Source organism: Lepisma saccharinum, chromosome 3 (assembly GCF_977018435.1).
Source record: "Lepisma saccharinum chromosome 3, izLepSacc3.1, whole genome shotgun sequence".
Lineage (NCBI taxonomy): Eukaryota > Metazoa > Arthropoda > Insecta > Zygentoma > Lepismatidae > Lepisma > Lepisma saccharinum.
Window position 1 is genome coordinate 84,559,376 of NC_139231.1, and position 14,859 is coordinate 84,574,234.

The following is a 14,859-nucleotide window of genomic DNA, read 5'->3' on the forward strand; positions in this document are numbered from 1 at the left end:
TTGGTTTACGCAATGCAAGGTTCAAGAACTGAAACCGAAGCAAAATTAATGAGAATAGCAATTGATAAATTGTGTAGTAATTTTTATGTATCCCGGAAGCAGTTGATTTATAGTTGACGCCGCACATAGTTTGCGTAATTAGAATTATTTCACAGAAACAACGGATTTCTAAAACAAAACTGTTACTGGAGGAAAACCTCCAAATTTTTTAGGTCTATAGCTTCAAGTAGTCCAACGATACAAGAATAGGCTTCCGGTCTAATACTACTTGTGTGCGAGTACAGCTAATAGCTATATAATATTTGTCTTGGTACATCATATTTTATAAATATATTTAAATTATTTTACAGGAAAGTAATGGGAAAGGTAGTAATAAAAATGTTAATAAAATTGCGAAACGTATGACGTTTATTGTTCTCGAACAAAGATATTAGGTATATAGGAAGAATTCAAATTGCTGTGCAAGAACTAGTTAAATAGTTGATTTTCGATACTACACGAGCATATGGAGACAGGAATTTTTAAAATAAAGGAACAGAGTTGGAAAAAATTGAACAGTTCATACGACTGAGCTTACTTTTTTGCTTCTAACAATAGAAATACTCTCAAAAATAAAAAGTTACAGATGTGAGGTAACATTTTTTAAGTGCATCGACATGCGAAGATGTAGGAACTTTCATGTTTACAATCCTCATTTATTCTTCACTGAACAAACATCACTACTTCAATGTTAATGATAGGATAGTTGTTTTGTTTCTTATTACATATCTCTAACAAATACTGTCGTATACATACGGATTCAGCTGTTCTCTATAAGTTAATCTACACAGCAAAAACAGAGACAACATCAGGAGTGATTCTATGTAAATCTACAATATAATTTAAGCTCTATAAATCTATTGTGTTGTATACATTATTCAGTACAAGAATGGTGCATTTTCACGATCTGGACAGATAAATGGATCAGGTTACAGTATTAATTTGAAAACCAAAAATGTTAATTAGAAAATATTTACACAACATCATAATTGATTTATCCCTGGAATTATATCAGAAGTAAGTTTAAGTCTATGAGAAAATATTGGGTTTGAATTGAGTAGTGATGTTATCATTAACCTCATCATGTATCAAACGAAACATCGCTTTAAAAACCGGAGTTTTTGTGAGAGTTTTGTTTATGTCCACTTTATGCACAGATAGGATGATAAGGAGTGGGCCTACTGTTTAAAGTGAGGTCTAGAGTTGGGGAGTAACGTAATGCAAGTAACAGATTATCGAAATTACATACTTAGAACTGGAGGATTTACTTCCCAGGATGAAACGCTTTGATGTGTTTTTAAGTTCGTCAAATTAAAGTAACACCTTACTTTTGGAAGCAAGGTAATGGTAACACGTTACATTTTTGGAGTCACTTACTCAACTCCGTCAAAAGAATAAATATTAAATTAATTCCACGAACCGTAATAATATAAATACACCAATTTGCGTTTTCAAAATTTTAATTATGAACACAATTGGACCGAAAATGCAGACAGAATTTGCAATTACAAAACACAGCGGAAGTTTCCTTGCAGAGTGAGAGCTACAAATATTACGAGGCAAACTGTCCATTACTATCGTCATTTCCTTCACTAGGTTTTATGTAATGAGACGTTCAAGAACTGAAGAAAACCTCAAAAAAGCAACTGACAACCTCTGCACCAGCATCAGCACAATTCCAATATTTAGAACCACGAAAAAAAATAATAGTAAAGGAAATTTGCCTTAATATTTATGCATCCCTCGGTGGAACTTCGTAGAACCGTGATCAGCACTGACCAACTTCAAAGAATGCTGGCAAATAACATCACATGAAGTAATTCAAGGTTAGGTGAAAGCGTGGAATGGAATACGATTGATTTGAAAGGTATCTTTAAAGAATTATCTTCGCTTTATCAATACGGATTGAGTCGTTAAAGATTAAGATTTACAAAGTGTTCAATTTTGAAATATTCTTACAATGTTTACAGGAACATAAAATGTATTAAGGAATGCTGCAAATGCTTTAATTTTTATCATATAAATTTGCAATCTGTAAATATTATGAGGCCCGAAATGTTAGTGTAACGACCAAGGAAGCAGCCAGATTTACATATCATACGACTTTGCATCAGTGAAAATGCACCATACTCGAGTTACCTTTGGAATGATTCTACTGAGGTTGTGGCCACAGGGGATTTGGATGAAAATCTATGACAAGTCATGAAAAAAGGAAAGTCCTATCACTTGTTCAAAACCAGAAAAATAAAATATCACTCATACACTACGTGTTGGTGTACGTATCTACAAAATGACCAGTCACTTCAAATTTACACTAACACAGAAACCGAGAAAGAGTGTCTTCCGATCCAGAATTTTCAAAAAGAGAATCACTTCTAGTTCAGAACACTCGGAAAGCAATTCGTAATATGCTGAATCGTTATGTTATTGTTCGTTAAGTACACCTGCTCTCCTTTTACCCTCTCAATCACCGGGTGAAATTGCACATATTCTGAAAACAATTCCTTGAGATTCATTGTAAACTCGTATACATATTACCAGTGTCGAAACTGCCCCTCACCAAATAACACGAAGGAAAGCGATTACACCTTCATCTTTGAGCTTTTCTACAAGTTTTTAATCGGATCTGCTTTCCCAGCAGAAACAATCTGTGACAAAAAAGAGATCTTAGTTATGTATACTTGCATTTTTACCAATATGTCGTCGTGGACTAGTCTTGAGTGTATTTTCCTCACCCTTAAAGTCTTAATTGCCCCTTACGTGCACTGCACGCTACAGCCCGGATACAGTATTCAGACATCCAAACACCAAATGACCGTTTTACGGTGATCGTCACTCACATCATCACTGGCTGTATCCGTAGCCGGCTGCCCACTGTCACAAGCTGTGGTAGTCCTGCAGCAGCGCCACGTCGCTCTGGTGCCCACCCAGGCCACTACTCTCCGAGGTGCTCCCTCCGTGTCGCGCTGTTGCCAGGCTTAGGTGAGATTGGTATGCGGCCGCTGCTGCTGCCACCGCTGCATTTGACATCACTGTAGCTTGAAGACTGGCAACACTGGGTTTCACTTCAGGATACAGGTCACTGCGATGTGAGGATTGATCCTGCAAAATCATAAAGTGCTCATATTAATTACAAATCTTAATCAAGAAATTCAAAATAACGCTTGAAGTCGATTACTTATTGATTAAATAATTATTACTATTCTCCAAATACACAAAACTACCCTTACGCAACAAAAACATAACGACGCAACGTTCTGCGATGTCGGCCAAAACTGCCCCAACGCTCAGCTGGATCATTGGCCGCCGCCAGGACAGGTTTTTTCAAATTTTCTTCTCCTTTCGGAAAACCGCTGTGATATTCTAAAATCTGAAAAATTACATCAGCTTAGAATTCTTTCTAGAGCATTGACGTGAATTTTTGTGTGGGTTGCTTTCACTATTATCTATATATTTTCAATAGTTTCGCAATTACGTAATTCTATTAAACTACTGATATTTGATAATATCTAGATAACGGCAAAAGCAAACCATATGAAAATTCACGTCAGTTCTCTAGAAGAAATTCTACGCTGATGTAATTTTTCAGATTTTGGAATATCACAGCGGTTTTCCGAAAGGAGAAGAAAATTTGAAAAAACCTGCCCTGGCGGCGGCCAATGATCCAGCTGAGCCTATGCGATCGACGAAGTCTTCTACCCTGCTCCCTCTCTCTTTCCTCCACTCTTAAGCCCGCTTTAGACGAAAGCATTTTCCTTGGCATTTTTCTTAACATTTACGCCATTACCAAAATGCTACCGTGTAAAGTGAGACATTTTATGGCATTTCAGATGCCATGGCATATTTCATGGCATTTCTCAAGGATAGGATCGATCCTATTTCCGTAGCATAACCAATCAGAAGCGACCTCTAGGTCACGCGTGCAGCTGTAATGGCGGCCGCACGAGATCAAACAATGTATCACTTCACATTTTTAAAAGCCGATTTCAACCGAGGGGAATAACGTTTCATATAAAACAATATTAGGTACAAAACAATGGCGTTCCATAAATATATACTTTACAACATTTACTGTGCACGTATGGAAGAATATTTTAGTTGTTTCAATTGTAAACACCTTGCACTCAGCATAGATGGTGTAACTCGTGCTTTGTATGTTATACATTGTAATCGCAAAAGCTTGAAAATTTTACATGAAATGCTTCCGTGTAAAGTACCATCTTTTTGGAAGCATTTACGTAGCATTTATGCTAGGAGAAATGTTAAAAGAAATGCTTTCGTCTAAAGCGGGCTTTACAACGCTCCAGTACCACTACTCGCTCTGCAGTTCACATGTCCATACCGGTTGACCAGGCCTGATATATTTGTTGAGTTCCTCTGCCCAGCTTCCACCAGAAGGGGGGGGGGGGTGAGCTTTAAACGAAGGTCGAGATAATCTTCATTTTTTAATATGTCTCTACCCTCCCCTCAATATGATGCTGGTGTCAATAATAGTGTTATTGTCGATTCATTTATTTTTTTTAGTTCGATGGCTTGTATCTTACTTGGCATCGCCTTTCTGTCACTTTCCGCTAATCTAGATGACGTTGATAAATTATAATGTGATTGATGAAGCGATAATCACAAATGCACATGGACAAGATACAGAACACGTACCACATAGAGGGTTATGTTGACTACGGATCAACGCGTCAGTGTCTCAATAGCCTCCAGTGTTAGTGTCAATGGAACCGAGGTTGGCAATTGTGTGCATTCTGGCATTGTGCGCCTTTAGAGGACCTGTCTAAATGAAAGGTGCAAATAGCCTTGCTGTTGACGCCCTCATATTTATTTGAATAATCAAATCGATTCAATAATAGTAAAGGAAGCGTGCTTCTTTAATGAGCCAGCTGGCCCCCGTGGCGGAGTGGTTAGCACATCGCGCTTCCCGGGTTCGAATCCTGGTCTGGGCATGGATGTTTGCGAGTGTCCATTCATCAATTTCATCACTCATCCCATCGTCGCAAATTAGCCAAAAGTGGCACAAAAGGCGAAGTAAAATAAAGCAAATCAATCGATCAATGTAATGAGCCAGGGTAGCGAGTGTAATTATTTTAGTGCCCAGTTGAAACGAGCTTGATATGCTGTCCGAAAATAAAAACGAAGCAGTGCAACAGTGTTTTACTCTTTAGGCGTGATTCAACGGAAACTATAATCTGTCAGGAGGCGAAGTGCATCTCGCAAGTCATCTCCAAAGAAGTAGTTTTAATTTCTTTCGTGCGAGGCTTAGTATCGTTTTACGTTACTTACGCACCCATTACTTGCGTTGCGTGGAATGTTCCGGCCACCGTCTGCTAGGTCTAGATGTCAACTTTTGCCTAGATTTCCAGAATTCACTGGTTCACACTTCGAGATTCACCAATGTCCACCAGATTAAACCATGACGTCATCATTTTGCACCATCTTGCAGAGCCTCAGCGGTTAGCAAAATTGGTGACGTCTGTTTTGAAATTTGTTGCGATTCATAATATCCGCTCTATAGGCAATAGTAGAGAATGTCACGCCGATTTCGTTGCACTAAGGGCGAATAAAAATGGATGTGGACCATATCTAAAATAGTACAGCGACTTCGCTTGCATGTAAAAATGACTAAAATATTCTGGGCCTTTGAAGAATGTGTCGTTTTTCTGCTGGATCGGGAAAGAAATTCTCTATATGCTCTCTTTACTATTTTTGGAAATAATGTCAACTTTATTTGTAAATATAAAACTAGATATCGACACGTGAGAAGATGTGATTATCATGAAATACATATTTTAAAGTTTCTTGACTGTCACAGATTTTTCCCTAATAAAAGAGAAAAGGTAATGCTATGCATCCGTTTCGCAGTTGTTTACTTATTCCACTGCTGAATTTTGGGTTCACGATTATTCCGCTAAGCCCCTTACCTGATTTTCGTTCCACTTTTAAACCTGGTCGCTGTTGTTCCTCTGGAGCTTATTCCAGTGTTGTATCTCTAATTCCACAATGCAATATTGGGGAGATTCTTTAATGCGGAAGAAGCCCTCGACTACAGCGAGTAACGAAATCCTGCCCTGAATCATACATTTCGTGCTCGGAATCGGGCAATCTGTCCCTGCGTAGAGAATTGACCGTGCCCCTACGAAACTCCGCAAGAGGAACACAGCCACCATAGCGTTCCCACGGCCCCCAACGCTGGAAGCTGCGCGATCAGGCACGTTTGTCTCTCCTCCGGCACGATATCCGCGGACTGTCATTTGTTTTGCGACTTCGCCTCCTTTACCTATCCCACTGTTTCTCGTCGTGGTCATTTTGGCGTGTTCCCGCAGTCACGGAGGTGCGCAAATAACACGGCGGGAGGCTCGGGTGTCGCCCGTCCGCGCTGTAATGCGAATCGCGTCGCATCGCTTTTGATGGTTTCGCGCCGATTCGTCATTAAGGTGGCCTCACGGTGTACACGAATCCCGGTACGGTATAACACGTCCGAGTGAAATATAAATATTCGTGCTTGTTGTTTGGGGACGAGTGGGGTCAATCGCGTTTGCGGAATACGACGACAATGAGTTGTTACCCTTTGTGAGACCGGAGAACAAGCCCTTCCATACAGCATTGTCGGTACGTGTAGCAAGTAGACCTGTAGCTGGATATTTCGCTATACGGGGAAAGAGAGAAAAGGAAAACGAGACAGGAAATGAATGCAATATAACCGCAGTCTCGTATTGCAATCCGATACACATGAACTGTTCCGGACTCGTTTGGTCATAAAATAACACGTAAATTAGTTTATAAAAGCCAATGAACGAGTTCAATTATTGTTTCAATTGCACGATAAAGTATGAAAACATATCTATGTTCATTTTCTAATATCCGAAACTCGTCCTGTTTTGTATATTTAAATGGATATTCAGTTTTGGACAAAATCTAGCTCGATATCCCGAATTGGATGAGTTTTAGATATCCAGTTCTAGATATCCCATGGACGTCCAGTGGATATCCAGAATTTGATATCCCTAACTGGATATCTTACGTATGTCCAATGGATATCTATGGATCTGGTCTGGACATTGTGGATATCCAATGGAGATTCCTTGGAGATTTGTGATGTATGGGAACTGACAAAACAGTAGCTACAAACAGCCAGTTATCATGTACATGAACTGAACAAGCTTCAGAAACGCAGTCGATAAAATAGTTCCTAACACACATAATCTTACAGAGAAGCTTCAAGTGCCATGACCTAGCTGATGTAATAAATATGGTGATGGAAAGATAAGCATGTAACCACGGTCCATCTCGTCACACTGTCTGCAACAGGAGTGAATCAGAACATACTATAGTTCTCTACCTTTGTGAGATCGTGGACCGGTTAATTTTAGAAAAATCTATTCCTGATCCCAACATTTTACTCGTAAATACAAAATAAAGTTTATCTTACATTAATTAATATGTACGCTTGAAGTTTATATTAATGAATAAATTATGTCATAATTATAAAGAGTAATAGTTTGATTATATGTCTAGGCTTGTTGACAAATATACAATTAGGTTTAAATTAGTTGTCAGACTCCTGCAACTAACGCTCTCGCATTTGGTGCGAGTGGTCCCGGGTTCGATTCCCGGTGGGAGCCCCCAAAATTTCGCCGTTGATCCAGCGCCGGGGGACAATTGGGGAGCTACTTAAAAAGAAGCGAGCTCTGGTCTCGAAACCCAGAGTGATGAGACCACGCGTCACAGCCGATGAAAAAGCTGCTCTGGCCCTTAGAGGACTGTTGCGCCATGGAATTGAGGTTACTCTCTAAATTAATTGCCAACCATTGCATCTAATGAAATCTTGTAGTTTCCTCATGCCGATATCATTAAGTTAATTTGGTAAGTGCTAATATCCATTGACACGTTGCAGTTTGAACATCGAAAAATTCAATTTAATCAAAATATTTCCACTACGTAAACTAAAATGACAAATTTCAGGAGAACCTTTCGCGGCCCGGGATAATTTGTGACGTTTGGACAGCACATCGAGATCCATCGCCACTTTATTTCGGGCCGGAATCCGCTCAATTTATTTCAAACACATCGAAAGCAACTCCATCAAGCAATTAAGTGAACGAAATGTTTTACCTGCCCGCCGACGGACTGCGAATGGTGGGATCCGGTTTCGATTCCCGACGGTGGTTTCTGGTCGCCCTCCACGGAATCGGAGCTCGAGTCCATCGCTGATCCAGCAGCCGCCGATGCCTGCGTCACGACGCCCTTGTCTCCGTCCGCCCCTGTGCTACTCCGAGGCCCACTGCAACGGAAGAAAAGTTCAACTTATTGATGGGAAAACAGTTTGGAATTTACAATTATAAAACCTCAGTTTCTTCACCCTCACACAATCCGATAAGACCCATTCAAAAATCTGCCCTGACACAATTAATTGTAATTTTGGTTCTAAATTCACCCACTAAAACTACTTACGCACCCTTCCCAGCTTAATAAATTCTAAACCTTTAGTTAAACCGTAATAAGAATGACGATATTAATATAAAAATACCTAAATTCCATCAACAAAAATACAAAATAATACACTGCAAGTTTAGGAACGCGCGAACTGGAAAATACTTTTAAAGTATGATGAATAATACTCATAAGCCATTAAAATAAACACAGGTAAGTTCAAAAGTGATTTTCCATGTATGATGCTACTATATTATACTATATTAATAATTGGTATGATATCTATATTCATGAATATTATCATACATTTTTACTTCGAGTGTTCCTGGTGATAAAAAAGAATATACAAACGAGTAAACTTCAGATATTCTTTCCTGTATCATTGGTTACTTTTAAGTGCCATAGTGTCCTAATGTAGAAAATGTGAAATTATTTCAGGTCATGAAATAAATACTTCTAAAGTTATAGTTGTAGGGTCATATTTCCAGCACAGGTTTGATGTTTACCAGGAGTACAATTATCATCTTAATTGCTTAAAAATTAAGTCCTAGTAGTGAAAATTCTTCAGGAATCATAAAGGTATATTTTCCTTCCTTCCTGTTGAAGGCTGCTACTATCTTGAAACGCATTGAACAATTTCGCTCAAATGCAGTACCACACCATCCCGTAAAGGTGGTTATAAAATAAGTGCCTTAAATTTTCCCTGCCACGTCATCTGCTTCTCCTAAAGTGCGCAGTGTATTTCAAAGATTTTATAACAAATGCCCCATCCAAACACGCCTCCGCTTCTGAAATATGGACTATGTTTTTTTTATTATTATTATGTCAAGAATTGACATAAGGTACACAGTAAAACTTAAAATTTGACTGGAGGCATGACTAAGACCGTCAATTTCGGCTGCCATCCAAATAATATATAATAATTAATGTAATTGTAATAATAAGGTTTTTAAACATTCTATTTATGGTGTACAGAACTGCAATCTACAATTATTATCCATTTATATATTTGATAAAATATAAACATTTAAATTTTTATACTGTACTATAGAGGCCTATATAAACATATCAATAGCATGTATGTCTGTGATTAATATTCCAAGGGGTTACCATGTTTACTTCCCATTCTGTCTGCAATATAATAACAACACGAACGCTCATTCGCGCAAGAGAAAATAAGGTGTCCTCCCGTTCCATCGCTTCTCGAAAAGGGGGCGTGGTTTGTCCCGATCCATCGCCCCAGAAGCGTCAATTGTATGCAGGTGTTCACGACAACCCTACCGTGTGTGTGTATGCAGACTTCCTTGAGACGAAAATTTATTTCCGGTTTACTGGTTTAATAACAATGATGACGACGATAACAACAATAATAACAATATCAATATGACCACTATGAGTATGTTTTCTTTCCAAGTTAGGTTAGGTTTGATACCTTGTCATTAATCCCTGTTGCACATTTGTTTCTATTCTCTAGGTGTCTTCCCGTTCCCGTTGACGATTTGCTACTTGCAAAGGAAAAACGTGACAAGGCTCCTATTGGAGCCGCCTAGGGGTTTGTCTTGAATGGGATGTACAACTATAACAATCTCGTCTATTGCAAACTTCTAGGCGTATTCCACGTCATCGTACAGTAGGGTCGAGATTACTTTCCTGATAGCAAAAACATTTTTTACATTTAGTGTGTACTTACTGTTCATTTATTTATTTGCATATTATTTGTTTATTATTGCGAAATGCTCAGTAGTTTATTACTTCTTTTTACATATGTATGTGTGTAACAACGTTCCTTGGTTTTGTTTGTGCGTGTGGCACACATTTTTATATACAGAGCATTCCCTGACATTCGCTACGAGAGTCGGCGGCAAGCGGCTCGGCGTCAGGGCTTATCTTTCCCGGTGAACAGGTCCGCGACAGTCGCACGCTACAGTCTGTTGTTTTCCCTCTCCCTGCCTTCGCTCTCTTTCCCTTTCTGTTGATGTTGCAGACTGACGCCAGTATAATCTCCTTCGGAAGTTGTGTTGTGTCGTGTCCGTGTGTTGAAGATTGTGGCTTAATATGGCACCACAAAAGTTTACATTACAACAAAGGATTTATCTTGTCGAGTGTTACTTCAGAAAGAGGAATTGTGGAGAAGTGCGACGACGTTTTGCAACGAAATTTCCTGGTGTTCCCGTTCCACATAGGACCACTATATTAAACCTCGTAAAAAAGTTTAAACAGGGTCAGTTCTGAATAAAAGTGGAAAGAAAAACCCACGTGTACTTACTGAGGAAAAAATCGATGAGATAGGACAAAGGTTAGAACAGTCTCCTCGGAAATCTATCCGCCGTCTCTCACAAGAAACGGGTGTTTCAAAAACCACAGCATCTAGAGCCGCTAAAATTCTTAAATTTAAGCCCTACAGAGTGACAATAGTGCATGAATTACAGCCTAGAGATAATGCGAGTCTCGTGAATTTTTGTAACTGGGTTTTACAAAGTGTTGCCGATGGCATTGTGAATCCGAAATTTATTATTTTCACAGATGAATCATGGTTTCACTTACATGGCCACGTTATAACGCAAAACAATCCGTGAGTTAAAAGAGAGTATTGTACGAGAAATCGGGAGAATTACAGTAGACGAACTTGCACGTGTAAATGCCAATTTCCTTCGGAGATGCCAGGAATGTGTTGCAGCAGAGGGACATCATTTTCGACACCTTCTGTAGTCAAGGTTAGTACACAATATGAAAACTGTAATTTTAATAGCCGACTCTAGCGACTGTCGCGGACCCCGTTCACCGGGAAAGACAACCGCTGACGCCAGGTCACTTGCCGCCGTGTCTCGTAGCGAATGTCAGGGAAAGCTCTTACATTCTGCGAGTGTTCATTTCCTTATTTTCGGAAGCGATGGATCGGGATAAACCACGCCCACTTTTTGAGAAGCGGTGTAACGGGAGTAAATCCGATCGAAAATAAAGGTTACGTCCCGTTTCTTCTAAATTTAAATTTAACGGTAGAATATCTCAAATTTTTACAGCAAGTTCTGACAGTGTACAAAATACTTGCTTGCGTGAATGGGGTTTTGTGTGTTGCATAACTCGACGGTGATGAGAGAACTTCATAGCAATTGATTGATTGATTGATTTGGTGTTTTAAGTCCACTTTGTGCACAGTATGGCTAATCGGAACGGGACCTACAGTTTAAAGTGGGGTCCGAACCACTATGTGCCTCCACCGGGGACTTCAATAGCAAGTTCAGCTATCCCCCTACAGAAGAGCTTGTCAAAGTGTGCTCCGGGGAGCCCTTGCGAAGCTTCAGGGCTCCGAGACGTTTTCCGTGAAACAACCCTCGTCACACCCTCATATACCTGCAAAGTTGTCACAGTGAGCTTTTGCGAACATCCCGAGTCCCTGCTATGTCAAGACTTACGCTTCCGAAACCACAGCCGATATCATGGCCGAAAGTATGAGGTCGAGTGAGGTCGCCGCGGCACTTTTGAAGTGCAATGATGCCGCTAAGCGATGTTTCCCTGACGCTCTTCTTTGATGCTCGATTCTTGGAATTTAAAAAGCTTAAAAAGCTTATTTGGCTTCAGTTGATTTGGCGAAAGTGTCTAATCGTTAGTCCGCCGCATGTTTGTGATTGTGTTGAACATTTTCCACGACTGAATACTGGAGCACTACCAAAGGAAGATCCTTCCACGTAGGATTTTTCGGAGCCAATGCCAAGCCCTTCAAAACCAGAAGACGAGAAAATGCAAGACTCCACAATAGAAGAATGTACGGGTGTTACATACACTGGGAAGGAGGAACAAAATTTAAAGCAAAACTCCCGACGTAAATATGATGAAAGAAGAAACAAGCGGGCTCTCACATTGAGGCCAGTAATTAAAACGCTTTTGTCTTACGATTTCGACCATACAGTTGTGAGAGCATTTTCTTTGATACCATATTCTGAAATAATTTACTTTCTTGCTTCAGAAGCATGTATACTGTAAGCTAAAACCAATAGTTCTCAAAAACCTAAATTCTCATTGGCTGTAAAAATACAATTTTGCTCTGACGGGCATAAAAAAAAATGTTCGGGCTCCGCGGACTCGTCTTTGAGTGAAAAGGGCTCCGCGGTTTGTAAAGTTTCAGAACTGCTGGCATACAGTGAGGCAACACACGCAGCCTAAACGCAACGTTCATAGATTCGTGCTCTACACTTTGAGAGCGAATCATAAATCATGATCCGGTGGTCAGATTCCACCAGAGTGGGGGAGGGGGTGTCGTCCCGTAATAATGCAATAGCATAATATGTAAGTGTAACTACGAGGGAACGTTTATCAGTGGCGTAGCGTTATAGTACGCCCGTACGCCCGACGTTCCCAGATTTAAAATTTCAAAAATGCGTAAATGCTGTGAATATAAAGTAAAACGTGACTAATTTCATATATGTTTGACCTTCATGGCATTATAATAGCTATTTTTCGCGATCCAGTTTGCCGGCAGACGCGCTCTCGCTACCCGGTGTTATAGCCGCCGTAAGGATACTTCTGTTAACATCCTAAGACCTGAGCAGCTATGTAATAAATAGTAATAATTATGATTTCGCAAATGTAACAGTCATTTAACATATAATCCTGGACACTATTTTTATGGAATGAAAAACTTTTGGACTCTGCCCCTCCCCCAAAATTTGAGCTTCAAGTTCGTACCTGCCTCCCCCCCCCCCCCCACACACACACGTTAAGTCCCAAGTTACGCCCGGCAATTGTGACACAAAAGTAACAGAATTTTCAATCACACATTGAATATATGAATATTCAAAATTGAATATATGTGAAATATTCTAAAAAAAAAAAGGTAAAGTGTTCCCCTGTGCATAGCACCACGCCATGAAGGCGTATAGGGGGTGTGGGGGTAACGCCCCACACTTTCTTGATCCGGTCGTGAGTGGGGGTGATGTGATCAGCATCACGCCCCTGACCGCCTTTACCCCCCAGGGTTTCCCCCAGGTACCCATGTTATTCGACGCTGGGTGGGCGCCGGGGCCGCTATTCTGTTTGATGTAATTTTATAGAAAGTGCTTTTCACTCTTTTTCAACATATGAAATGCAACATAACACTATTTCATCTTTAAAATGCCAGTTGTTTAGTTCATGCTCGTCTTCATGTTGTTTACATAGACGACATGGGCTACGTTTAGATGTAGACAGGCTATCGTAGTTTACACATCACTACTTCCGGGTATACCCATTAACGAACAACGCAAAAAATGTGGCAACGCTGTCGAAACATGTTGAATGTAAAAGATCGCAACCTTTCCCTGACCTCAGTTCACAATGTTTATTGTTTACCCATACGGACTGTGAGTTTGCCAAACCATAAATCATTGATTATAATCCTGGTTGAATCAAATTGAATAACAATATCTAATATTACGTGCCGCGACAGGGATAATCTGCATGCAAGCACATTCAGCACAAAGCAGGGATATTCCAGCAATGTGTATTCATTCACAGTGACGTCAAAATAGAGCAGCAGGGTTTTTAAAAATACCAATCAGTGTTACCATACCCTCACGTCAGAAAATTCCCACACAGAGCAAGTAAAAAATTCCCATTCTGCACGTGATTAACCGTGTTGATTGCGAAAGAACGCGAACACCGGCCATATTCATCAACACTTGTCAACACCTTTAGCACTGAACTGAACATGTATGTTACTTGCAATCCACAACAAGCACGCGCAATGCAAAATTCTGGCTTAAAAACAGATGGAACAAACTAGTCAATACAACATTCTACAACTCACAACTGGTTATAAAGACATACTGGATACTGGAAAAACTTGCACACTTCGTAAGAGATCAATGAAATTAGTGAAAGCAATATTCAAAATTAATGATCAAAATTTGTGTTCAAAGTCAACACGCAAAAATTTCCATGTACGTATGTCGTATATTGGTTAATTTACACAAGCGTGTTTTTGTGGGATGTAAGGTGTGACCTTCCTCGTAGTACACACAATTGTCAACCTCACTTCCACGTAGTACTCCCTGGATTGCATTTTGCAGCCTAACGAGGCTATGGCGTTTGGACCTACCGCCAGTATAATCTTTGAAGGACTGTGTGTGTTTTTTGTCCTTAGCATAATCTTTGAAGGACTGTGTGTGTTTTTTGTCCTTAGCTTTTAACCTAAGTCAGAATATTTTAATATTTTAGTTATACGACATTACAGTTATGTTACTTTAGTTCTGGTAAGGGTCTTGACCCCGTATAACGTGACGGGTGCAAAATAGCCTAAGTGCTGACGCATCCAAAATTTTAAATTCAAATTCAAAGCGTGTTTTTTAATTGTTATGCAATGTTTTTTTCTTAATAACCTTAATTAGGAGGACAATATGTGGGGAAATC

General features: G+C 39.8%; 1 protein-coding gene across 1 annotated transcript in view; it reads right to left on the reverse strand.

Moving 5' to 3' along the window:
- Positions 1 to 398: 398 nt before the first annotated feature.
- Positions 399 to 14,859, reverse strand: part of LOC145985202 (homeobox protein six1-like) — a 70,254-nt gene continuing 55,793 nt past the window's right edge. Inside the window, exons 2-3 of the mRNA XM_083118941.1 lie at positions 8,158 to 8,326; positions 399 to 3,141 (exon numbers count right to left, since the gene is read on the reverse strand). Coding sequence (XP_082975067.1) covers positions 2,917 to 3,141; positions 8,158 to 8,326 — 394 coding nt within the window. The 3' untranslated portion in view covers positions 399 to 2,916. The remainder of the gene's footprint in view (positions 3,142 to 8,157; positions 8,327 to 14,859) is intronic.